The 24,578-nt window shown below is 36.0% G+C and overlaps 3 protein-coding genes across 4 annotated transcripts; 1 reads left to right on the plus strand and 2 right to left on the minus strand.

The window, feature by feature from the left end:
• The first annotated feature begins 728 nt into the window (after positions 1–728).
• On the plus strand, positions 729–1,952 carry LOC149026194 (small ribosomal subunit protein eS26y-like). The gene is made up of 5 exons (XM_089146436.1): positions 729–843; positions 941–1,033; positions 1,149–1,233; positions 1,340–1,470; positions 1,588–1,952. Exons 1-5 carry the CDS (start codon positions 841–843, stop codon positions 1,657–1,659), a joined length of 384 nt encoding a protein of 127 aa, XP_089002562.1. The 5' UTR covers positions 729–840; the 3' UTR covers positions 1,660–1,952.
• A 6,019-nt stretch (positions 1,953–7,971) lies between these two features.
• ACD32.1 (alpha-crystallin domain 32.1) lies at positions 7,972–10,126 on the minus strand. The gene is made up of 6 exons (XM_089146437.1): positions 9,871–10,126; positions 9,405–9,518; positions 9,058–9,322; positions 8,760–8,874; positions 8,449–8,613; positions 7,972–8,145 (listed from the first exon to the last, which is right to left on the minus strand). The coding sequence occupies exons 1-6, from the start codon at positions 9,958–9,960 to the stop codon at positions 8,109–8,111; spliced, it is 786 nt and encodes a 261-aa protein (XP_089002563.1). The 5' UTR covers positions 9,961–10,126; the 3' UTR covers positions 7,972–8,108.
• An 814-nt stretch (positions 10,127–10,940) lies between these two features.
• LOC149026196 (uncharacterized) lies at positions 10,941–21,124 on the minus strand. 2 transcript variants are annotated; one of them, XM_089146439.1, is made up of 8 exons: positions 20,941–21,124; positions 20,089–20,769; positions 19,359–19,598; positions 17,265–17,354; positions 15,246–15,395; positions 15,028–15,152; positions 13,395–13,524; positions 10,941–11,891 (listed from the first exon to the last, which is right to left on the minus strand). In XM_089146439.1, the coding sequence occupies exons 2-8, from the start codon at positions 20,644–20,646 to the stop codon at positions 11,766–11,768; spliced, it is 1,419 nt and encodes a 472-aa protein (XP_089002565.1). In that variant the 5' UTR covers positions 20,647–20,769; positions 20,941–21,124; the 3' UTR covers positions 10,941–11,765. The 2 variants fall into 2 exon arrangements, with proteins under 2 accessions (XP_089002565.1, XP_089002564.1); XM_089146438.1 differs by having other exon boundaries at positions 20,089–21,124.
• Between the last annotated feature and the right edge of the window lie 3,454 nt (positions 21,125–24,578).

Raw genomic sequence — 24,578 nt, forward strand, 5'->3', positions numbered from 1 at the left:
CTGAACCCAAGCAAGATCAGATACCAGACTCCATTTCTAAGGCTCTTTTTGGTATCAATTCTCATTCTCTATTATGCTTATTTAAAATAAATAAGTACAATAGTTCATTATTGGTCAAGAATGAAAAATGGTTTGGTGAATTTTATCGAAAATAAATTATGAAATGAAAAATAAGTTTGGTTTCAAAATAAAAAATTGTTAAAAATGATAGTAAACAAGTGAGAAAAGAAGGAAAAAATATGATTGTTATAAAAAAATGTGTATTGACTATTTTACCCTCATCTTACTTATAGAACTTTAAGTAAACTTACACAAATGAAGATAATGAAATTTTCATCACAATCCATAATGGACAAAAAGTTCATTATGGATTTTGGAGGTTTTTCTATTATTTTAAATAAAAATAAAATTCAGAATAGATGCCAAACAATTTAAAATAATGAAAATTTCTCATAATTGACAATGATAATTGATACCAAAAAGAGCCTAAGAGGGGAACTGAGGTTGGCGTTGATGATAATTATACCATTTACTGCTGTACTGGGGCCTTGGGCTAGCCCAACCCTTCTAGTGCCAACACGTTGATAGACCTAATCCAATGGGCCTTGGGCCAGAGAATATCGATTCCAGGCCCAGATTTGAGATGGAGGAGGGTAACATCGTCATTGGGCATAGCAGACTCTCACCTCACTCGCAAATCCAAAACCCTAGTTCTTAACAATACCTCTTCAACCGCATGATTATTTGCCCTATTTTTCATTCATCCCAGCCCGAGAAATTTCCTCTGCCAGACTTCGCTGCTGAGGGCAAGAGATCTAATCTTTCTGGGCTCCATCTGCAATGGTATGAATCGATCTTCTTCATCACAATTCACAAAATTTCCCCTTTGTTTTGAATCATTGTATTCTTTTGCTCTAACTCTTAATAATGCTGAACGCAGACGTTCAAGAGGAGAAACGGGGGACGAAATAAGCATGGCAGGGGCCATGTCAACTTCATCCGCTGCTCCAACTGCGGCAAATGCTGTCCCAAGGTCCTTTTTTTTTTCTTTTTTTTTCTCATTGAATCCTTAATTTTCGTGGTACTTCGGTGGTTTTGTATTCAATTTATGTAGATTTTTGTTGATTTTTCTCTTCCGTATCCGATAGGATAAGGCAATCAAGCGATTCCTTGTTCGAAACATCGTAGAACAGGCTGCAGTTCGTGATGTTCAGGAAGCTTGCGTTTACGATGGTAATTTACCTATTCAGAGTCATTAGAATGATCTTCCTCTTCCAGTTTGTTTTGGGTTTTCCTTGTGGAAAACATTAATTATGCTTCTCTGTTTTTTAATGTCAAGGCTACACGCTCCCCAAGCTCTACGCCAAGATGCAATACTGTGTCTCCTGTGCTATCCATTCTCACGTGGTTCGTGTGAGGTCCCGCACCGATCGCCGCAAACGTGAGCCTCCTCAGCGTTTCAGACGCAGGGTATGTGTTGATCTTGTTGCCGTGTTTATACATTTCGTTTTTTAAATTAGATGATGGTTTGATGATTCATGCTTTGTGGGTTATGCTTATTTTTGCTTCATTGATTTAAATTTTCAGGATGATATGAATAAGCCTGGACAGGGGGGAGGTCCGCGTGCACCTGGGGCTCCAAATCCTGTCCGCCCGTGATGAGTTTTTCGTTCTAGTATTTCAGAATTTGTTTTAATTCTGTAGCGAGAAGGTCAATGTACTTAAGTAAACGATTAAATTTCAATTTTGCAGCTGAGATTTGTTTTGTTTAATTTGAGTTACTGAAATGGCGCACATTGAACATTTGAGTTTTCTCTCGTAATGGAGTTTTAGTTGCTTTTTCATTCCTGGCTGTTGTGATTTTCTTGCCTAGTGGTACTACCTGTTCTTTCCGATTTTCTGTTTATCCATGAATAAAGATTTCCAAGCTATGTTTCATTTAGTTTCTAAACATAACATAGTGGTGCATGAGATAAACTAATTCATCTGTGAATGGATTGTAACTTTTCTGTAGAATTGATGTTGCTTCTTAGTTTCTCTATCTGAGGTTTACATGTTTATGTTCTCCCCAGGGAGAATGACATTCCCAGCCTATACATTGTTGATGGTGCTGATGTGTAGCTGATAGTATATACGATCATCTAAATTGTTTGCTTAAGGTGGATTTTCTATGCATTGTGGAGTATTCTAGGTTTATTTCTTGTCAGCCTTCTTCAATTATCTTTTGTTGTTGATTATGGTTGGGGAAATTGATTTATTTGATTGTTTCTGGCCTTTTGATCATGTCAACCTTTTTTATTTTAATGCATTGAGTTAGCCTTTTAGTTGGAGTGAACCCAAGTGAGCAACATTTGTTGATATGATTATGATTTGCGTACATTTTTTTTGGTTGATCTTGTCCCTAGCCATTTGAACTGACAGGAAATTTTATGTTAAAAGTACATGAATTATGGGAAAGTCCCAGATAATTTGTAGTATTATTTACTTGAGTCCGAACCATTGTGGGTTTTAGGTATTTGGCTAGGCTTCCTAGTCATTGTAGAATGAAAGTAAGTGTGTGGCATATGTGTGCAAGTAGTGTGAAACCTAGTTATTTAGCAGATTCCATTAGATGCCACATTCATTAGAGACCTAGTCTGCAGCCAAGCTAATACAATTGAAAAGTACATGCATTTGGGGTATGTTCTTTTTATCCTGTTGTTATTCTATCCTTGCTCGTGAAGATATTGATTCTTCACTAAGTCAAGATATTGGTAAAGGATAATGAGTGGTTCCTGACCTTTGACAACTAAAGTTTGTTTTTGTGGGTTCCTGCTGAGTTGTGTTCCATAGTTATGTCCAAGGTTGGAAAATCTCTTAAGCAGCTGACTTCCGTATATAAAGTGTGGATACTTGGGAGACTTGATGTTACATAAGGGCTCAATTAACTTTTGGTTTCTAGTATTGAGTTGGAACGTTTGGCTAAGCCCCATACCCGTGTGCAGGGATGGATTTGGTGTTCAACTTAAATCTGGCTGCATGGTTCAATATATGGTGCAGGTTCATTGTTTTTCAAGGTTTTTGCATGTTTTTCTCTGCGGCAGGATTGATGACAATCTAGTTTTTGCTAATTTTAGTTTTCTTAATGCATAATAACCCATATAGACTCTACAATAATTGATCTGGAAACAATCTTATGTGTTAGATGACTGGATTTCTGTAGTCTATATGCTGGAACAGTAGAGATCGTATAACCAGTATCGTATTAAAATCTTATTGTTTATAACCTCTGCGGCTGAGATCAACAAAATTAGGTGCATGAATCAAGTTTCTCAGCATTCATTATGTGTGGAATATGAGAACTATTATCCAGATGATACCTGTGGTGTGTGGCTGTTTGTCAACTTTTGGGATATCCATTGTTGCTTCGCCAATCAAAGCACTAAAAGAGCCACTGTGCCTAAAAAATGAGAGTGAAATTGGGGGATAACAGGATGCCCGAGATTTAGAAAGCTTGATCTTTGGGACAAGCTTTTGTACAGAAGAAAGTCTCAGATTTTGTTCACTTTTAATGGGACATATGCCCCCCCCCTTTTGAGGAATCCCGTTTGTACGTTAACTACTTACTACTAGTAAATCTACTATTTGGTCTAACCACAGCTTAAACTGCTTTCTTTTATGATGGTTATTTATCTTCGACTTTACCCGATATTTTAATTTTTACCATTAAATTTCGTTAGTGAAATAATGATGTGGTCATTTTTATTTATTTTAAAATTATTTTGGTTTTATTCTATTTATTTATACTATATATTAAATTATTTTATTATCTTAATAATTAGAAAAAATTAACCTTAATTTGATAGCTCTTTATTTTTTTTATTTTTTTTTTTATATTTACATTTTAGTTTAGTGTTATTTTTTAGTTTTGTTATTTATTTTTTAATTTGATGTTATCAATTTTAAGGAATTTATACTTTCGTCAGGTTTTTATTTATTTGTCATATAATTTGGCATCATCAATTTTAAGAAGTTTCTTTCCTTATCATAAAAATAATAATTTACTCTCATCTCCCCCCCCCCCCCCTCGCCATTCCCATCACGGACCGCCCACCTTATCTCCCCCCCCCAACTATAAAAATCCCAAATTTGGGGAATACGGTTTGGAAACCTGATTTCCAAAAGAAACAGAATAGAGAAAAAAGGGGAAAATGGAAAAAAAAGGAATAGGATGAGAAGATGAGAAGATTTCTGTGGTTCTTCGATTCCCTTATCTTCCTCTGTTAAGCCCTCTGTTCAGGAATTAGAATATGTAACATTTGGGAGCTTAAACCTAAGTGCAAGATTTTCTCCATTTACGTCCACTTGCATAACCAATGAAGATCTTCAGTGCAATGACTAAAGTCTAAAACCTTTCGACTTCATATCTGTGGCAGATCTAATGCGCTCCCAAACATTATCAGATTTAACAGGGTCGACCATATTGGACTGCACAAGACAAGGAACTACTACAGCTACAGCAAACCAGGATGTATGTTTTGGGAACACCATCTGCCACCGGATATGAAATCACTTTGTGAGATAAAACCCAGTAAAATCACGGATCAGAATTATGCAACAGATGTAATATATATACACCGTAGCAAGTTTTGTTAGCTCGTCATTAGCATCTCTCCTGATCAAAGCCCCAACCATCCATGCAATTCAACTCAAAATTTCAAGATTTTATTCAGGTTAGTCTAAGCTAGCGAATTCAATATAATCTCACCCACAAGTTCTGCCCACATTATCTTATTCTTAGGCAGACCAGCCAGGCTGAAGCATTTGGAACTAGGCCGTTATGGCAGCATATCCATTCGAAATCATTTGGAATGCATAAACTTTACAGTGGAAAAGATTATATGGAACACCAAACCATGTATCAACACAAGTCCTCACTTTTTCATATGCTTAGTTTTGACATAACTTGCTGATTTTTCCATCTCCTAATCATTTGGATGTATGACTTCTATCCTGAACAGAATAATCCAGCCAAATGCTGCACTGTTTCTGGAAAAGAATAATTTTGCAGATGCAAGCCAATTAGACATTCATACTATAATGATGTAGCTTCTTTACTGCATCTCTTATGCAAAGGCTAAATGAAGCTTGTATAGGCTTCATGCTTGGATTTTAAGTGAATATAAATATGTAATGTTATGTTTGAGTCAGCAAACAAACTGAAACATGAGAAAAACCCAAAAATTAGATCACCATAATTGATCTGAAGCACTTTACAAGAGATACTCTTTGATCCCATATGCCAAGACCAGCAATTGACCAGAACAGAGTAGATAAAGCAGGGAGCCCTCACCATAAAACTAACGATGAAATTACAGCTACACTTCGAAAGTCAAGCTTGGTGCGTGGTCAAGTGCTCACTTGCTCCACACTTGGTCATGGGTTTAAGTCTTGGAAATAGCCTCAAGAAACAAGGTTAAGACTGCGTATATCTGATCTTACTTCCCTAGCCCCTACTACACTGGGGAACCTTGTGAATTATGTAATGATCTTTTTCACTTATAGCTGCACTTAAAGAACATGCATCTCTTAGATATAATACAACTGAAGTGAGTCTGACAGAAGGCAAATAATGCATTTTCTCTCCATTGAGGAAATGAGCATACTAATTAAATCTAGCAGTGCTTTTGTGCAGGTCCCAGACCTAGACAAAGGTCCAGGCATGGATGCATCATATAGTAGGTGATATGGGAAAGTTTCTTGAAACACTAAATATAAATTCCAAGCTAAGTGACTTGATTGAAAAGCTCTATAAAGCAGCAATTTTGGGCAGGGGAGATAAATGAGACATCAACTACTAAGAAATCCAGGAATTTGTGCTCAATAGACACCCAACAGTCTAAGAGAAGTTTAGTGTTCTAAGTCTGTTCTCCGAACTGTTATTCTTTTGTGGTTTCTCAATGGCCACATCTCTTGCCACAATCCTTTTCTCTATATATAGTAATTCCCAAATTGAACTGCAATTCCACTATATTTTGACTACTAACTCCTCGTGTTTCTATTTTCCCACATAATAATGCAATATTGGTAGAGGAATTGATAATCCCACGATGCAAAGCCATAGTCGAAAATTGAAATCTGTAATTAGCAAAATACCTAATGCAATTGAATTACAAGGAGAAAGAGACTCAATTGATGACAATATCCACCAAATCAAAACCATAGAATTTCGTTTGTCTTAAAGCTACATCACATGAACTCAACCACTCTTCCACCACAAAAAAGAGCTATGGAAAGAAAAAGGAAAAAGCAGAAAATGTCCATTTCCTGAGTGGATTGAGTTTCCATTCAAGCAAAGAAGATAAGGAAGGGGATCAGATCTCTCAAATAAATTCACATCACAGCCCCTATATCCAAACTCAATGAAACCAAGTGCCATTTTACAACATTAAAATGTATAGAAGGAAAAAACTGGACTTCACTCACAAGAGAAGATCTGTGGAGGTAACCTCCAAGCCTCAGATGTGGTGAAACACATGTCGTCGATAGCATCGCTTTGGCACCATCGACATTTGGAGCCCTGCAAGCATTCAGATTTCGTGGACTTTTCAGTGCAATTGGGAACCATCTTGATGTTTTTCTTGAACCCTAGCAGATTCCGTGACGAACCCCCTGAAATCTCTCGATCGCCGACTCTGAGTGAGGAAGAAGAAGACGAAGAAGCACAGAAAGCCGAAAGAAGTAGAAAGACGAGAATAACAGCCAAAAGATTTGACGCCCTAAATGTGGAAGCCATTGAAACGTCTAGCTCACTAGCTGTGTTAGAAATTTTATGACCTTTTAAGACTCTCAGTCGCTGGTGGAAGCTTAGCTACCTCGTTTAAGATCCCTTCCCTATCTGGGCGTGTAGTTCCTGCCCAGCACTTGCATGGATCAATGAGAATTTATGCAAAAGCAGTAATTTCACACCTTCTGAGTCTCTGAGTCTCTGAGACTTTGAACATAAGAGCCACAAAACTGTTTTTATGATCAAACATGGTTGAAAGTCATAGACTCCTGTGAGGCATGCACCATGCCATGCCAACTGATTCTTACCAAGAACCAAACCGGTTGTTGACTCGGTGAAAGATCTTGTTGGTACTGTGCAAGAATTTTATCCCTTTGGTTAGGAACATTTTAAACGGGGATTTAGGGGTTGAATCAGTTAATATAGTCATAAAAATCTTAAAATTGTTGTTTCAAATTTGATTCTCTTAAAGCACATTTGGCAATTGTCTTTTTTAAGTAGAACAAATTTTGCAAGAATTATATTTATGTTTTTATCAAAGAACGGTGATCTAAGCACAATTTTGAGTGTTTGGTAAAATTTTTGTTGAGAACATTTGAGATGATAAGAAACTTTTTTTTTTAAAATCTTATGAAAACACAAAAGAATTAGAAGTTGTGCATGAATGAAAATTCAGTTGAGTGCCCATTTTTTATGTAATTTTGATGTGCTTTGTTTTTAGGACAACAAAACAAGTCAAAGTTATTTTTCCAAAAACTTTCTTAGACAGGAAAATTGGATGATTCCTTTCTCAAAAATGGAAAAAATAACCCATTTTACAAAACCATTTTGACGTTTTTCAACATTTTAAGAGCAAAAGAACACAAAAAAAAAAATTGTACCTTGGACCGTTACCAAACATGTCCTTAATATGCCATTGTTTGGTAAGAAATTTCTTGACATACCAATGGATACCTTTTCAATTTTCAACCAGAAAAGCTCAAACTTGGGATAAATTGTTTTTGTTTCCAGAGAAGATTTCAAAACCTTTTGGAGCCTGCAAACACTGATCTCTCTTCATCCATTAGTATCTAATTAATTCCTTTGATTTGAAAGTCGAAAATGAAGGTTTTTCGTTTCCCTTTACTTGCATCCAGAGCCTCAAAGATATATAGCTCTACAAATACCATCAAGATCAGCACAGTGCATGTAACCAAGATTAAAAGAACTTGTAAATAAATTAATTAGTCTCATCATATAGTGTTTGATCGCGTACAGGTATCAAGAAACTACATAAATTTACTGATGAGAGTGTAGTATGCTGTTTAAGAACTCCTGGTATACATGTGTATCCAGTGTCTTCTCAAAGTTTAGGAAGTGTAATGTGTAGGATTCCATCCCTGCAGTCATAGAAGCCACAGTTTTCTGTTTAGGCATTACATAAATTGAAAGCAAGTTCATACAAGCTGGTTTCAGAAATCAATATGAATAATATCAGAGGGAAATTGAACTTCCAAATGTTCAATGTCTTATGATATGTGAGAAAATTTCAAATCTCATGTGAAAATTTGAATTTGTGTAGCACCTACATGTGCGCTTGTTCTGCCATATCTACTGAAACTAATGGAAGTAACAAGAACTAAAGCAAGTACATCCAGAAAAAAGAATACAAAACTCAGAAGAGAAAGAAAAAGTAGACTTACAAGAACACAGCTGATATACCATCCTTTTTCACATTGTTTGGGAGTGGCCAAACTACCTGGTATGGCTCCTGTGAAACTTCTCTCATATGATTTGCAATGAAGAAATCATCAGAACCAGTTGCAGATCGCCATCGTTGAGTTGAGTATTGACTCATCACAACCAATCTGTCAGAAAATTGATAGCATGTATAACAGTTAGCCTCCATAACTGATGAGGATGGAAAAAAACCTCCCAACTTTGTTAATAATATAAATCCCTTTTATATATCAGTTTAGGGTAGCAATAAGTAAAATCTTAGGCTGTATCTTACTTGTGGTCATCAACCTCCACTCTTATGTCGTTAATCTTAATTCCAGGAAGTTCTATTGTAACAAAATAATTATGACCAGCCTCTGAAACATGCATCTTTGGGAACTGTTCAGTGCCTGCATTTCATATTACACCAAAAGGAAAACAGGGTATTATCATTAAATACGTCAAACCCAGTTACACTTCCCCTCCCAAAATATCTTCTACCTTAACTAAATCTAATTCTAAGAGAGAAAGTGAAAAACTTAAATCAATTTGAAAATGACAACATTGTTGTTCATGTCCACATAAACCCATACCCTTGGGCCTTGTACCATGCCTTATTTCCTTAGAGAAAACCTGCTTTTGTCCACTCGATCCAACACTTGGGCGGGCGAATAAAGGAATATCAGTTGTAGCTTGTTTGCAGTCTTGCTTCTTGCTGGTATCTTGTTCTACACTATTTGGTGAGTTTCTTTCCTTCCTAGCTGGTCTAGAAAATGCTGGTGGTTCAGAAAAATATGAAATGTTTTGATTTACCGAACCAGGACAACTGAGAGACGCACCACACTTGACCAAGCTATCCTGTCAAAAAATTGAAATCAGAAAGCAGCAGATATTAGTTTCCAGACTCATCAATAAGAATCAAATGGAAAGGTTTGTGCACCTGTGGCATTGAAACTGGTCTCATGAAACAAGCTTGAGATACGGATCCTTGCCGTGCGAAAAGGACTCTGTTATCACATCTTCGGATCACAGAATTTACACTGCTACTGCAGTTCTGCAGCAAGAAAAAATAAAACATCAAAGGGGTAAGGATGGCTGAACCTGACAAGAATTTGAGTAGATTCAACTGGGTTTACGTAATCAATTGACGCTTCAATTGATTCTTATAGCCAATTTGAACAACTCAAATTGAAAAGAACAATATTTGATATTTCAAGATTAGCAAGTTGGGCTTCTCCTTGTCAACTGTTTCTTCAGGATAGGAGGTTTCCCAAATTCAGAAAACCAAAGACCCCAGGAAGGAATCTAAGAACCCAACTTCATATGTGCTAGTTATATTCAGAAGAACAAACAAACACATTATACAGGGACAAAGGAAACAGAGAAGTGTAAAGCAGGAGGCTTACAGAGGAGAAAACAGAATTGGATGATGAATTCTCGGTGCTGGCAAAGTGACCCATTATCAAATTTATTCTCCTATCCAATCGATTCTCCATCTCTAACCAAACCCGGGAAACCTTGCTTGACTTAGTACAACTTCTTCGAGAATTTAAGTGAAAGATGATAAGAACACAAAGCTTACAGAACTGCTGCCCAAAACTTGAGGAGTAAATAAATAGGTAGAGAATCCCGTCCAAATTATTAATATTTAATAATTTTCTGTGAGAAAACCATCCGAATGATCCGATCTATAGAAGATATTTTCAAGTTCTGAACTCTAATATCCATTCGGGGGATCAAGAAATCACCACGCACCCGGTGCTATAACGTCCTCTCCATAATTGCCACGTGGCAGCTTAGATACGCTATGTTTAATTTCCATATTTAATTTTCATAGTGTCGTAAAATATAAAATCTAGATTTCTCTTTATTTTGTTGTGACATAAATATAAAAAACCAAGGGAAAATCGAAAAATCTGCCATCAATTGAACTGATTATTAAAGAAAAGTTAAAGCTTCTCGATTGATGTGCAGTTGTGTGTTAACTAAGGGTAACTTTATCCAAACAAATTATCTTTGTGAATTTGGCTTACCTAAGCAATGGTTTTAAGCCTGTTTAGTCACATGAAATTCAGGAATTTGAAATGAAATAGAATTTTAAATCTATGAATTCATGGTTCAAATCATTAAGTGTTTGATAAACCTCAATTTTATCGACGTTCATAGAATTTCGTTGAGTTACTCCGCGTGGAAGTGCAAATTTCATCAATTTTATACTTGTGATAGAACCCATGAATTACCCAATACCCAATGATAACTTAATTCATATTTTTAAGCAAAAAATGAATTCCTTAAATTTCATCATATTTCATAAATTTTCAATTCATGAATCCAAATATCTAAAATCTCTTAATTTAAATAATCAAACCAACCATAAGGCATTAGTGAAACAATACAAGTTTCACTGTACCAAATTAAAGCTACCTTTGGAGAATGTTTTAAATGGAACACTTCTCAACTTTTAATACTTTGCATTCAGTTCTGTAGTGATAACGATAACTTACATCTCTTGACATCCTCCTTTATAAAATTTACTCCATGAGAACTATTTTTCGTATTGGAGATTACGTATCTTTGTTTCTCCTCAGAAAAATAAAAGAGATCAGAGAGAGACTCATAAGCATTGCGCTTAATTTCCCAAAAAAAAAAAAGACACGTAAGCATATTAGCATGGCATACTTACCGATAAAATTTTCTCCATTATCTTTTCCTGAGAAAACGAACAAATAAAAGGAATGACACAATTCTTGACCCGCCTGCCCAGGTTGATCGGTTCAATAAGCATTGGTGACAGAACTAAGAAAGAAAACCTGTTCATCCATTCTAATAGAACGATCAAAACCTTGAGATTTACCTGGTCCGGTACCTTTTTTTTCTCTTTTTTTCTCTTGAGCAAAACATCACAAGCATCAAAACAAGATATGTCCTTACTTCTCACTCTGATTGAAACGCTCTACAAATGTTATATAATCATAAAGTTCAGAAAAAAAGATTCCAACCATGACTAGGGCACATCAAAGTATTGACACCGTTTGACATCTCCATACCTCTCGAGTCTCCACCATCTGATGACTCTGAAATACACTGAAGGCTCTGCAAAACAATCACGGTTCTTCAAGCAACAAAGCCGTTCAGATCATTTCCAAGTTTCGGCAAGCCATCAACTCGAGACACTGATATTACGTACGTTAGAAACAATTAGAAGGTTATCTGGGACACATTGATATATTCACACATATGCTACATCAAAAGCATTACTAAATATATACACTTTCCCTGCAAAGCACAAGGGCGAAAAGGATCAAAATTCAACACCACTGTTCAACTGAACCGAAAAGGAAGGGCTCCCAATACTTCCAAGCGGGGTTTCAACTCTAAGAACTATTCCAGAGTTCCCAACATTGCCATTCCACTTAGACTTGCCAACCTGTGTTTATCCGGAAAGGAATATATTAGAAACCTCAAAAATAATATCAACTTGCAATCAAAAGATACAGCCAGAAAGCTCAGTGTGCAAAGGTCAACACCTTAATTAAGGGGTCATGAGTTCAAACATACTTGAGGGCTATCTACCAAACAACAAAAACAGAGAGACACAACCTCTACAAATTGGATATATAAGTAGTCACTAGAGAAAAATAAATCATGTTTCTAGGCGGGTAAGAACCCATACTTCTAGTTTTCTAGTTTCAGAGCTTTATGGACTCGCATGTTGAATTGTTCTTCCCTCCCAAAGCAATATTTTATTATCAACAGAAACTATGGATGCCAAATCTGCTAAGAGTCATCAGAGAGGGATTGGAACACCACCAGTGTGTGTTAGGAGGTCATTTTCAAGGGAGAGGGGAGAGAGAGAAATCTACATATTTATAGTTTGTACACAGCCTTTTCCCGATAGTTCTACATTAGCATTTCATTTATAGTTTATTTCCAAATAAGGGGTAACCTTTCAGAATTCAGAAATCTACATATTTCTCCTACCTATGTTATTGAAGAAAAAGAATTTCACAAAATAAAAGGTTCCTATCATCCTTTCTTTTAAATCCTACTTCACTCTGCTTTTTTCTCCTCCGTCACCTTTCTCTCTTGCCCTATTTCAATTTTATTAAGTTTTGCATTTTTCTTCCTGGTGCTGAACCCCCAGATTTCTTTCACGGTAAATGAGAGCTCAATGTCAACAAAAGGAACGTAGGGCACTTGACCACAAATGATAAATGCCACAACAGAACCATATGAGGACCTAAGACTACATTGTACGCCTCACCAACAGTTCCAACATATCTACGAAACTTAAACACCCCCACCCAACCCAAAAACAAAAAAAGGCTCTACGAGGAGGGGGGGGAGGGGCCCTCAGCCAACAAAGTGACCATCATCTCAAGCAGCTATACAATTTGTAATTTCCTACAAAAGACCACACCTTCAGTTCATTTTATTCTCTGCAAACTTGCTATACTTTTTTTCCTCACTTACTAGGCAAACCAAAGGAGCCACAATGAAAATCCTTACTAGTCAAACCCATCAAGAAATTTGAACAAAGCTGGAGCTACATGAAACAGATACCCTGTGCACAAGAATCCCACCATTGCAGAGTTCTGGGAAGGTTATAACATATGCAGCTTAATCTGCAACCGTTAGGACACATGGGAGCAACTATACCGTCGCACTCATGCCTGCCCAGAGTTTCACAATTACAAGTCGCTAAAGAATTACATGTACACAATTTAACCCTCACCAGAAAACATACTGTGCTGGGGACTGGGGAGATATCTTCCAAGGATGAAGAATGTCACTAACAAATTCTAAAGCATGCTAATATTACGAGTAGTCCATTTATAAGAATTTGAACCATCCAACACAAAATTTACACAATGCAGCACAAGAGAAAAGTGAAATGGGCAACATTTCATGAAGTAAAACGATAACGTACAGAGATTGACGCAAAAGCGGATGGCTGAGTTGTCCACGAACAACCAAATATGAAACTCAGTTTCTCCTTCACAGAATGAATGATCTCTGCTCGCATACCAGGATTGCTTCCACCATATGTGGGGCATAGGCTGAAAAAAGAAGATTGAAATTACAATATATACACAAAGCTCAAAGCAGTATGCACACCCAAGGAAAGTATCATTAATTTTAACAGAAAAGTAGATTCAGGAAAGATTATGAGCTGAACACCTTTCTCAATACAAACCATACCAACTTCAGTATGCAAAGCGGTAAGAAAGACTGATACACTGAATAAAATTAGTTGGCTTATCGTCAAAAGTCCATTCAATTCTGGTAGAGCTTTCATCAGAACAAGTTTCTGTTGTAGGCTGCTGATATTCAGATAACATTCATACTTATGTGACTCAGTTTGTTTTAATTGAGTGCAAAAAAGGAAAGGAAAGTCATTTCTCCTCTGCATAACACCATCCACAAAATACTGACTACAGTCCCAACTCTAAGCAGACTACCCACCTTCCAGATTTGAGACCGAGAGCAAAGACTAAAGACATTCACATCTAAAAAGAATGAATGACTCCCAAAATAACCTAGAATTGGAACTCACAGGCAGCCAACACATAAATTTGAGCCTTCCAACTTAGACTCCAGCAGTGCAGCTTGAATCTTGATCAATATGGCCCATCTGTCAGCCCACAAGCTTTATTTACTTATCCTACTTTCTTTAACTGGCTACTGAGATTCTAAATCCAATTAAATCCACTAAAAGAAACATCTATCACTTGCCTAACCCACTTGCATAAAATTGGCTAAAAGCTTAGAATTGTTATTACATATGACTTCAATTCCATGAAATCATAGTCCTGCACCTATCCATGCAAAGAAATCATAGCTATCAAGGCAGCAAGGTGACCATGGCATTAAAGAGGGTCCAAAAAGCAAGGCGCCTGCACGGGATCCAAAGGTGACTAATGAGCTTGGATGTCTGGATAACATCTAGATAACTATGAAAGAAATAATACTGCATGTCTGCTTTTCTATAAAGTTGGTTGATATGTCACTTCCTAATTTACACAAAAAAGAATTTCATATAAAATCCATTTTTGTGTCATGACTATTCACTGCACGTATACGAGGAATTCAACTTCGTGCTAGCCACCAGAATGATGGAATACTTACCCATCAATCCATGTTCTCAATCAACTTATGCTATGCAGAAAACACAACATTGAGCAGCAAGCAAAATGAAAAGTTGGTAGTCTGGAAGAACTGCACTACAACTAGCAAACAGTATTACCTCCAAGCTATGCAACACTCGTCATCCATAAATATCAGTTACAAACAAGTAAAGATTAAAAAAAAATGATAATAATTTTTTTTTTAAATTAACATATTAGATTATAAAATGTTTTATTTTTCATCATCACTCAAAGACAATTGAGAGGGGGGGGGAGATATTCATAATGTTAGACAATAATACAATTAGAAAGTTCAATCCGGAATCTAACACAAAGAAATGAATGGCACAGTCCATGTCAAATTGTCAATGACAAGAAGGCAACATTTACACACAGAATAAGTCCCCAAGAGAAGCATGTCCACGCCCAGCCTACCTGAACTGGATGGTTGGTCGCACCATGAGACCCGATCTCTGCCACGCTAAGGCTTGTGCAAGACCCAGAGAAAATGATTTATCAGGCCATTGAACAATTGGTGTAATGCGGGTACCCCACTTATTCTGCAAGCATTTTAAGCATTAATAATGCTTTACTAGAGCAAACAGCTCAAAACACAAGGCCGACAAAAGTAATATGTGGTGAGAACAACTCACTTTGCAAGAGAAGCTAAATTTCATTTCTCCTGGGTATTGACCTTGAGCTTGAAGTAAACCACCCAAGACAGGTAGGAAAGCACTGGTAGTTAACCCCTCACCAGCAACATATGTAAGTTGCCCATTTGGAAACTGCACATCCATGAAGGACTGAAATAAAAGGTAAGGTTAGAAGATCTATCCAAATTCCAAAATTGAGAGTTAATAATAGTTCCAAGAGAAGCTGAAAATGAAAGTTAATGCAGTATAAGCAGACAATGCTTCCTTAAAGATAATTGGTAAGAAAATATTTCAACACAATGCACCAGAGGTTTCTATCCCACTCCCCTACACTTGCTCACAGAGGAAAAAGATGTCAAAGCAAATAATCAATTTCCTGGTTCTCAAGTGCAGTTCAGTTTCTGATTTTGGTCACAGCCTGATTCATTTTTTGTTTATACCAGAATCCAGGAACCCCAAAACCATAACCAAAATCATAACGATCTAGTTCAGCTTGATTGAACCAGTTAGGGTTGGATATTAGAATGAAAACGAGGAATCACACCTATTGGCTTGTTGTTCACTTAGCAAAAAACAATCATACATGATTAATTAAAGGCAGAAGGGAATGAGTCTATACATCCATTCCTTTCCCTTCTTTAGCTGAGGTTTTCGTAGGATGTTGATTAGGGAAGGGAAAGAGTATTTTAAGGCTTCAAGGATGGAAAGATGGACAATTTTTATTCAGGTTCACAGATGAAATTCCCATGTTCTGCTGCTTCTGCAAGATATCACTTCAATAGACACCATTTAAACATGTATTTTGTCACCCTGAAGCAATCTTTGTTCTCCAAATCAGACTTCCAGGAAGAATAATGTCTGGGGTGGGAAACCAAGGTACTTTGAGGACTTCGCAGATTGCCATCATTGCCAAATAGAGCCCTTGCCATTGACTTATTGGGGCTTTTTCCTGATGCAGAAACACAGCCTTGGGCTGCTGACCCAAACTTAACTGGGTTTCCAGACCAAGATGAACCAGGTTCAGTTGGAGTCAAGGGTCTATTAGGATCTAAGAAAATACTTATTTGGGGTAATAATTTCTTTGTTTATTCTATTATAGAAATTAGATTCTTAGGATTTTTAGTTTCCTAGGTAGAATTGGTCACTTAATAGGGGAGCTAGTTAAATTAAAAGTCCTGCAATTTTCTATAAAAATATGATGTTAATCCCCCATTGTAGATGCAGATTGGAAACTATGAATTTATGTTCGTGAGAGCCAGCAGGACTGGTGTCTGTGTCAGCAGACTCAGCACGTTCTTCCCTTTTCCTACTCTTCCTACTCATCCTATTCTTCTAATTCCCCTACCATGAAAGCCCATCGTAGCAGGTTATTCCTAAGGTCTGCATTACTTCCACACCCAATCCCAATGCAAGGGGAACCACTCCCTGATGAGGATAGTTTTTCATGGTCAATAGACCAGACGAGAACTTGGATTCTATCTTTTGTCAGGCTGGGCGTTCTCTTCATAACTTTTTATGGAATCCAACAGTGGAGCTATTCAATGGTTGCTCACATGGTAATCTAAGATAAATCTAGGATTTGAAAATACTCCAAAAATCTAGAACATGGTTGCTTGTGCTCCCTCAGGACAAATTAGTGAAGGAGACCCCCTCACAGGTTGGACTAATGTTTCTTGTCATTAGACTAGTGGCAGCCAGAAGAATAGGCTCTGGACATCCCCTTGTTCAAGGAGGAGCATATAGTGTTATTTGAGGATATTAAGGGACCTAGTAGCTAGCATGATGATTGTTCATTGTGTTTGTAGTCAAGACCATCTAATGAGATGGTGGATACATATTCAGAGCCAGAAGTGAAGTCTAGCATCTAGTATGGATCTCTATTCCTGTGTAATACCTATTAATGAGATAGAAATATAAATAAACACACACTTTAGAAAACAGTAACTAGTGTAACCCATACTTCGATTTAAAAATTATAATTATTGTCTTGTAACATCTTAGTACAGATTCAAAACTTACACAAGCAAATGGGTTCAGGCAGATCATTGACATCAACAGCCACCTCCTATGCTTCGACCAGACAGCTGGACAGAGAGAATGCATTCCATTCTGACAATAAAATCCAAGGGAAATATAAATTTTTAGTTAACCAAAGACATGAAAAACCAGAGACACCGTGTGCACACAAAATCAAAAGAAAAATTAATCAATAAGATCCTAAAGAAACTCCTAGCATTTTCAAAAATATAAAGCTACAACTCCAAAGAATCCTCCTACTTGCTTTTGCACCACTTAACAAAGGTAAGGGAAAATTCCCAATCCCTGACATGAGAGCTTAAATTTTTTCTGCTTCATTGAAATATTTGCAAGTGCACCAAAAGTCATCAAATGTGAAAAAGCAAAGTCCATTCATAATCTTGGCAATAAAAATTATCTTCTTCAACAGTTCATATTTTCAGCTTTTATTGCTCCTAAATTTGCTATATCAGTCCCTTGCATCAAAACTGATAAACGTCTGCTTGATACCCTTTTCTCTACCTGGGAACAGTATGGCGTGTTCCACTTCTATCAAATATTTTGCTAAAACTCAAATTGCACAGTTCGGGTCTAGGATACTTGGGGTCTGCTTGTATTATTTTGGTGGGTAAGTTGACCCCAATTTGGTGGCCAACGAAATCCACCTTGATGATATTGATGATCACATATGATTGAGGCACTAGTTTTTTTTTTTTTTTTTTTTCATCTCAAGCAATTTCACACATGTAACCACAATTGAATAACAAAAGTTCATTCTAGCGTTTTCTGTCGAAAATGTAGCATGATGTTACTACTGCATATAAGGGATTTTCAGTTGCAGTTTTAATCCCAGGGTTCTTGCGCTATGCTAATCGTGGTTCACCAGCAACTTGCACTGCTCTTTCATCTGTCTTCTTTGTATTGACTAATGCCTTCCTTCCTTGTGAAGTCTTTATGATGTTGTTTCTGCTATGATATTCTAGATTTAAGTTGAAATTCTCAGCTTCTTATTTTGTCTGTTACTCTCTGGATCTATTTGCTGCAATTTTTTCTGCTTTTGCTACTTGCCAAATGATCACGGGTCTGAGTCTGAAAACAGACTCTCTGTGAAAATAGGGGTAAGGCTGTGCACATATGACCCTCCACAGACCCTGAGTGGTGAGAGCCTCATGCACTAGGTACACCATTTGCTGCTGATTATGGAGTTCTTGTGTTATTGCTGCAAGTCAAAGGATGTTCTTTCAGTCATCACTAGTGTTTACAACTACTATGTACAGTCATTAGTAGTTTGTCTATACAGAAAGAGAGAGTATTGAAGTTGTGGTAACATTTCTTTTAGTGTTGATGGAGACATTTATACTTTGAGGTAGTGTTTAGGCCATGGCTTGAGAACTCCGTTTTGGAGGCCAACTCAGTGATCCAAAAAACCGAGATAAACCAAGACCTTGCTGGGTTGGTGCACCATTCTTTTTGTCGAAATCAAAGCCAGATTTGAGCAGGAAGCACAAAATTACTATGAAGTTCCAAGACGTAACAAGATCTCACAGAGATACTGAAACATTACTAGGATATCTGAGACAATAATTCCTAGGGTTGGAGGGGGCGAAAGGGAGATGCATGGGTGATGGGAGGATTGGAGGTGCAAGTGGAAGGGGGAAGAGCAGGAAGAGGAAAGGTTAGATATGGAAGGTGGCAAAGGAAGGATGAATTGTGTGAGGGAAGGGGACTAGGAGAAAATTATCCATTTTGATTTATCATAGGAAAAATATGGATGAAAAGTTCCTTTTTCATAGGGAATCAACCCCCCCCCCCCCCCCACAAAAAAAAAATATTGAAAAAGAAAAGCTTGATTAAATAGAAGAGCTAGTATAGGGGGCATACAAATTTTTCCTAATGGTAGATATGGGATACAGGTTTCAAAACAGAAGTACATAAGTGCATGATAGCGATCAAGAATAAGCAAATGCATAAATACTTTTAACAAAAGCACATTTGTTTTATTTGTTTAATGTTTCCATATGCTGGCATCCAGGAATGCTTCCATTGTAAACATGTTGATTGCTGCAAATAACTCCAATGATAGGAGAGTAGTAATACCTTGCGATCATACCCATACCAAAGCAAGTGCTGCTTTGATAAGTGAACTGGCAGAAGAAGTGTTGTATCCCGAACAAATAGCACTGGTCCAAGTTGAATAAGGAAGAGAGGTGAATTCTCGTTCCCAGAATTGGAACCTCCATGTGATGCTTCTGCTCTCCACAGGTCACCTCTTGCAACTAAAGAACTTTCAATATCATGGGTTCTACTGTCGTACGTTGATGTAACATTAATACTTGCCTGCGGCACATGCAACGCTTTTGACAACTCTTTCCAACATCCACAGCAATAAAGATTTTGAGCAGTCTATAATTCTTACTGAATGTATGGACAAAGAATTGCAAACTTGGATATCACTTAAACAATTGTGGTCAAGGGTTTGGTTTTAAAGAAGTTTGTCATAGAAACAATTTGACCACAACAGTTGATAATAACAATCCCAAAGATGGAACAAACTTGAGGGAAGCAAGAGTCAAGGTCTGTACAACATAAAGATATTAACGAGACCAATAGAAAGTATAATTTGGGGGTAAGATGGTGTCTTTATGAGGGGGGGAAAATTTTGAAGGAATTCGTAAATTCTTTTTAATCGACAGAAAAAAAAATATGAGTTCGAATAAATAAAGACTGTATTCATTTTAGAATATAGAATAAGGACCAAATGATCGCAAACATCCATAACGAGCGGGCTGCTGAAGCCATAGATAAAATGATCTTAGAAGCTTTTTACCTGTGGTTTTCCAAAGCGCCCAATGGATTTTAGGTCAAATATAAAACTATCGTCATCGGCTGATTCATCCGATGCACCGTTGTTCTCTGCAAATCCATAATCCCTAAACTGCTCTGCAAGAGATTCAATCTCCTCCTTTTGTCTATCCAGAACAACTTCTCTTCTTTGGGTACCCAAATCAACCTTGACAGATAGCGTTTCGTTCTCATCTTGCCAAAATGGCACGGGCAACCTCCGAAAAAACTGATGCACGACTCCATTCAAGGAAGCCCCAAACTCTGCCCCAGCTTGGCCCAATCTGTTTCCAATATCAAAGATAGCAGAAACCCCACCAATAGCAGAGTTATCGGCAACTAGTCCAAAATCCCTCTTCCCAAAACTCTGCGTGGGGAATTCAACGTCGAAGAGCTTCGGTGTGGGCGAAGTTGGCCACGTGAAGGAGGGAGTATTTATATGAGATTGAAGCAACCCCGAGAATCCCTGAGCTAGCCGATCGGCCAAATCGTGGCCCTGGCGTTGCATTTCCTCCCATGCTTCAAAGGACCTCTCCACCGACATTTGGTAAAGACGAAAGTCTTTCCGACGCTAAATCTGGCTTCCGGCACAAAAAATCAAGATAAGACGAATAAACATCATATCCACTGGACTTTGGCTTCTGAGAAGTAATTGCAGAAGATGAATCTGGCGACAAATGGAGAATAAGATTGAAGTATATAACTGTAATCAGATTGCAGATTTAGAGACAGACAATAAGGTGAACGACATGAGCGAAAAATTAGGGCTCGGAAGAAAGAAGCGCAACGAGATTACAAGAATCGAAGAGAAAAGAGTGAAAGACGGCGATTGTTTCACCTGTTAACGTGATTTGCTTCTGTTTCGATATGAAGAAGAAGAAGATAAGGCCAATTGTCAATCCAGGACTATCCGAGAAGCAAGTAAAAGTGAACGGTGGGCTCTCTTGTCAACGCGCAGCGCCGGCAGCGTTTGTAGCACTAACGAATCCGGAACGAGTCCGAAATGCATGTGTCTTTGTCTTTGTGTTTGTGTTGTGTGTTGTGTGAATCTGAATTATCTAATCTTACGGTTAAAAAAAAAAAGAATGCGGGACCCATAAGCAGCATCTCGTTTTCGCATCTCGACCTCCTGAGTCTTGAGTCCGAGTCGCGTAAAAATGGCACAATTCCACGTGTACCCTTTACTGGATTTTTATTTGCAGCATCCAGCTGGGATTGTGCCACTTAATCAAAACATGATCCGATGGCTGAGAATCAAATGGAGGAGCATTACTTGTAAATATTATAAAAGCAAACCCCGAGGGGTGGCTCAATTAGCAAAAACTCAACACTTCCTCATAGGAGGTTAGAGTTCTATCAATATTTATAGGAAAGAGATTTATTTATAATCCACCTTATTAATTAATACTTAAAATGAAGTTCACTCTTAAGTGTGTGGTGGAATAATTCATAAGAAACACAGGATTTGGACTTCCATGTTTTCTTCTTAAGTCGAAAAATCGTATATATAGGAGTGGGGTATTACATATGCCATCTGCATGGATTCAACACAAAAGTTGAATCTATGAAATCTTCACTAAAAAATATGAGTTTTTACTACTCTATCAATCCTGCATTGGAACTAAACTTTCTATATTTTTACCTCCTTTAGTCTTAAGTGTATATCTAAACCACTCATTTGGAAATATAATCCAGCATTATGAAATAAAGCTTTCAAGTCTTAATCAAATGCTTGAGGATTGAAATATTTTCTTATGATATTTCTTTAGCTGTTTTGGAAGGTTTTGATGATTTTTTTTTCTGGGACTCTTACATTTAAGAAGAGGAGGTGGATATTACTTATATATGCCATTCTCGTTTCACAAAATGACAAAAATTAATATGAGACATGGCAATTTTGCTTTTGTAGTTTTTGAAAATACAACAATTGGGTTGTTGATGGATATAAAAATCCCCTCTATTTTCAGAAAATATCATTAATTACAATTAGATATTTATAATTAAAAGAAAGGCAGACTGATATAAATTCCATTTAGTTGCATAGAGATTTAACCATCAAGCAAGTTTTTTACCACAATAAAATATTCAGCTTTCGTGGCAAGATAACCACCTTATACTCCATTGATTGAATCAAAAGAGAGGCAATGATTGGATCCGGTGCAGGTGTACCAGCCATGATTTGCCACAGGGAATACTCTCCCGAAATATATAATAATAATATTATCATATTCTCCTTCACTGAACCTCTTTGGGCGTAACGAAAACCATATCTTAACCGGAAATAAAATCAATAATAAGATACAATTTTCCTTTTTCTTTTGTTTAACCCAGAAGTGGAGAATACTTAAGTGTCAAATAACGGGTTTTCTTTTGCTATAATGTTTTTTTTTTTTTTTCTACGCTCTTATCAAAGGATAATAATCTAAAAATAATTTTGACCATTTAATAAAATATATATTGAGAATACTTGAGACGATAAAAATATTCAAAAGAAAAAATTTATGAAAGCGAGAAGAGTAGAAATTGCATGCAAATGAAATTTAGGTAGAATGTCCCTATTTGACATAAATTTGATATGTGTTTTTTATTTTTAAGAACGAAGAAACGAGACTAATTTACCATCATTTTGAATACAATAAATTACACCCAAAACAACAATGGCAAAAATAAACAATGTTTGATATTTAGTAGCGTAATTTGCAAGTCTTATATTCATATTGGTAATATTTAAAATTATTTTGAGATAATTACCATTGTTCTCCCTATACTTTGATTTTATTAACAATTAAATATCATAATTTATAAAATTACTATTACCCTTCTCACTTCTAACGGTGTTAAGTAGTTATTAACATTTAATATGTAATGTCTATTTTGTCATTCATTAAAATTTAGAAATGAATGTTAAGACATTACCCTCATTTATAAAAACTATATTAAATGTCAATTATATCCTTAAAATTTATACTTTATAATTAATTTTGGAATTTGTAAAAATATCAATCATCTCCATGTAAAATGTGATGAATACCTAGATTAATAAAGTTTATGAATTGATTGCCTCTTGAGATTTTATTTCTTCATCCCTAAATCTATAAAAATGTGTATCGTAGAAAATGTGTATCGTAGTGAAGACAAATTATTTCGCAATATGAATTTGAGTTTAAACAGTAGAAACAGTGACTTGGGAGAAAGAACAAAAAATATATTTGTGTATGTTGTAATTCTTTGAATTTATATTAAGAACAGAACAATAATGATATTTGTTGTAGCACAATACTTGTTAATGACAGTCTTACTATTGCACTAAAAAATATAAATCACATGAATTTGCAGGAAAGATTCATCTTCAATGAATGCGTTGTCCTTAAATTATTTTATTTTTGTTTTGTTTTGAAAATTTAATTTGGGGATTGGTGGGACCATACGCTTATGGTTGTTAAAACTCTCAAGCTCAACTTATATTTTCCACAATCACAATGATGGAAGTTTTACAAACAAATAAGCTTATACAATGTTAATTGAGATTAAAATTGATAACATACACAATTGTTAGCATATATTATGTGATTTTCAATTTTCAACTTTGAATTAGATTTGACATCTTGAGTTTATATTTTGAGTTGTATTCAATCACATAACTCATTTATTCAATATTTGTTTTTAAAGAATAAAATTTATTTATTTCCTTTATTGGTAGCTTATTTTTAGAGAATAAAATGGATTAAAGGTTAATTTCTCCCTACAACTAATTAAGGGTAGTATGGGTAAATAAGTATTTTAGATAACTCAAATTTTATTTTAGAGATTTTGAAAATATATATAACTATAATATCATTAATAAACTAATGGAGTTTAACAATAAAGACATTAATAGTTGCAAAAAAAGTTAAAGGTGTGATTAATAATTTTAAAAATACATAAAATAAAGGAGCAACAGCAATTATTCTAATTATTTTTTATTACAAATTGAATGATGGAGTGGTTGACTGAAATTAGAAAAACATGTTGAAGAAGCTTTTAACATAGACTTGATCAAAGTCAACAAATGTATAATTTATGAATCCTACAATGTTTTGTTTTATATCTTCCAAATATATATTTTGAAACTAGAAGCTAACTTATGCGAATCATAAACATTTTATGTATGTTGCGTATATATCTATAACAAGATTAAGACTACTAATTTTCCTTTGAGACACATCTTAATTTATACACACAAAAACGTAAACAATTTATACACACGTTTTCGAGTTCAAATTTTTGTAGATTATGTCAATCCATGTAAAACCAAAATCGAAGCAAATCTAGGTACTAAAGAAACAAACATATACTTAAAACCCAAAACTGTACATTTCCTTAACTATTTCAAAATTTATATACAATCTGATTTTTATGTAACTGAAATGAAATATGAAATAAAATTAAATAATCATTTATTTTTTTGTAGCAAATGAATTTATTGAGTATCCGAAG

The sequence above is a fragment of the Hakea prostrata genome, chromosome 2 (assembly GCF_041222555.1).
Source record: "Hakea prostrata isolate BN-2017 chromosome 2, UWA_Hpros_2, whole genome shotgun sequence".
Taxonomy (NCBI): Eukaryota; Viridiplantae; Streptophyta; class Magnoliopsida; order Proteales; family Proteaceae; genus Hakea; species Hakea prostrata.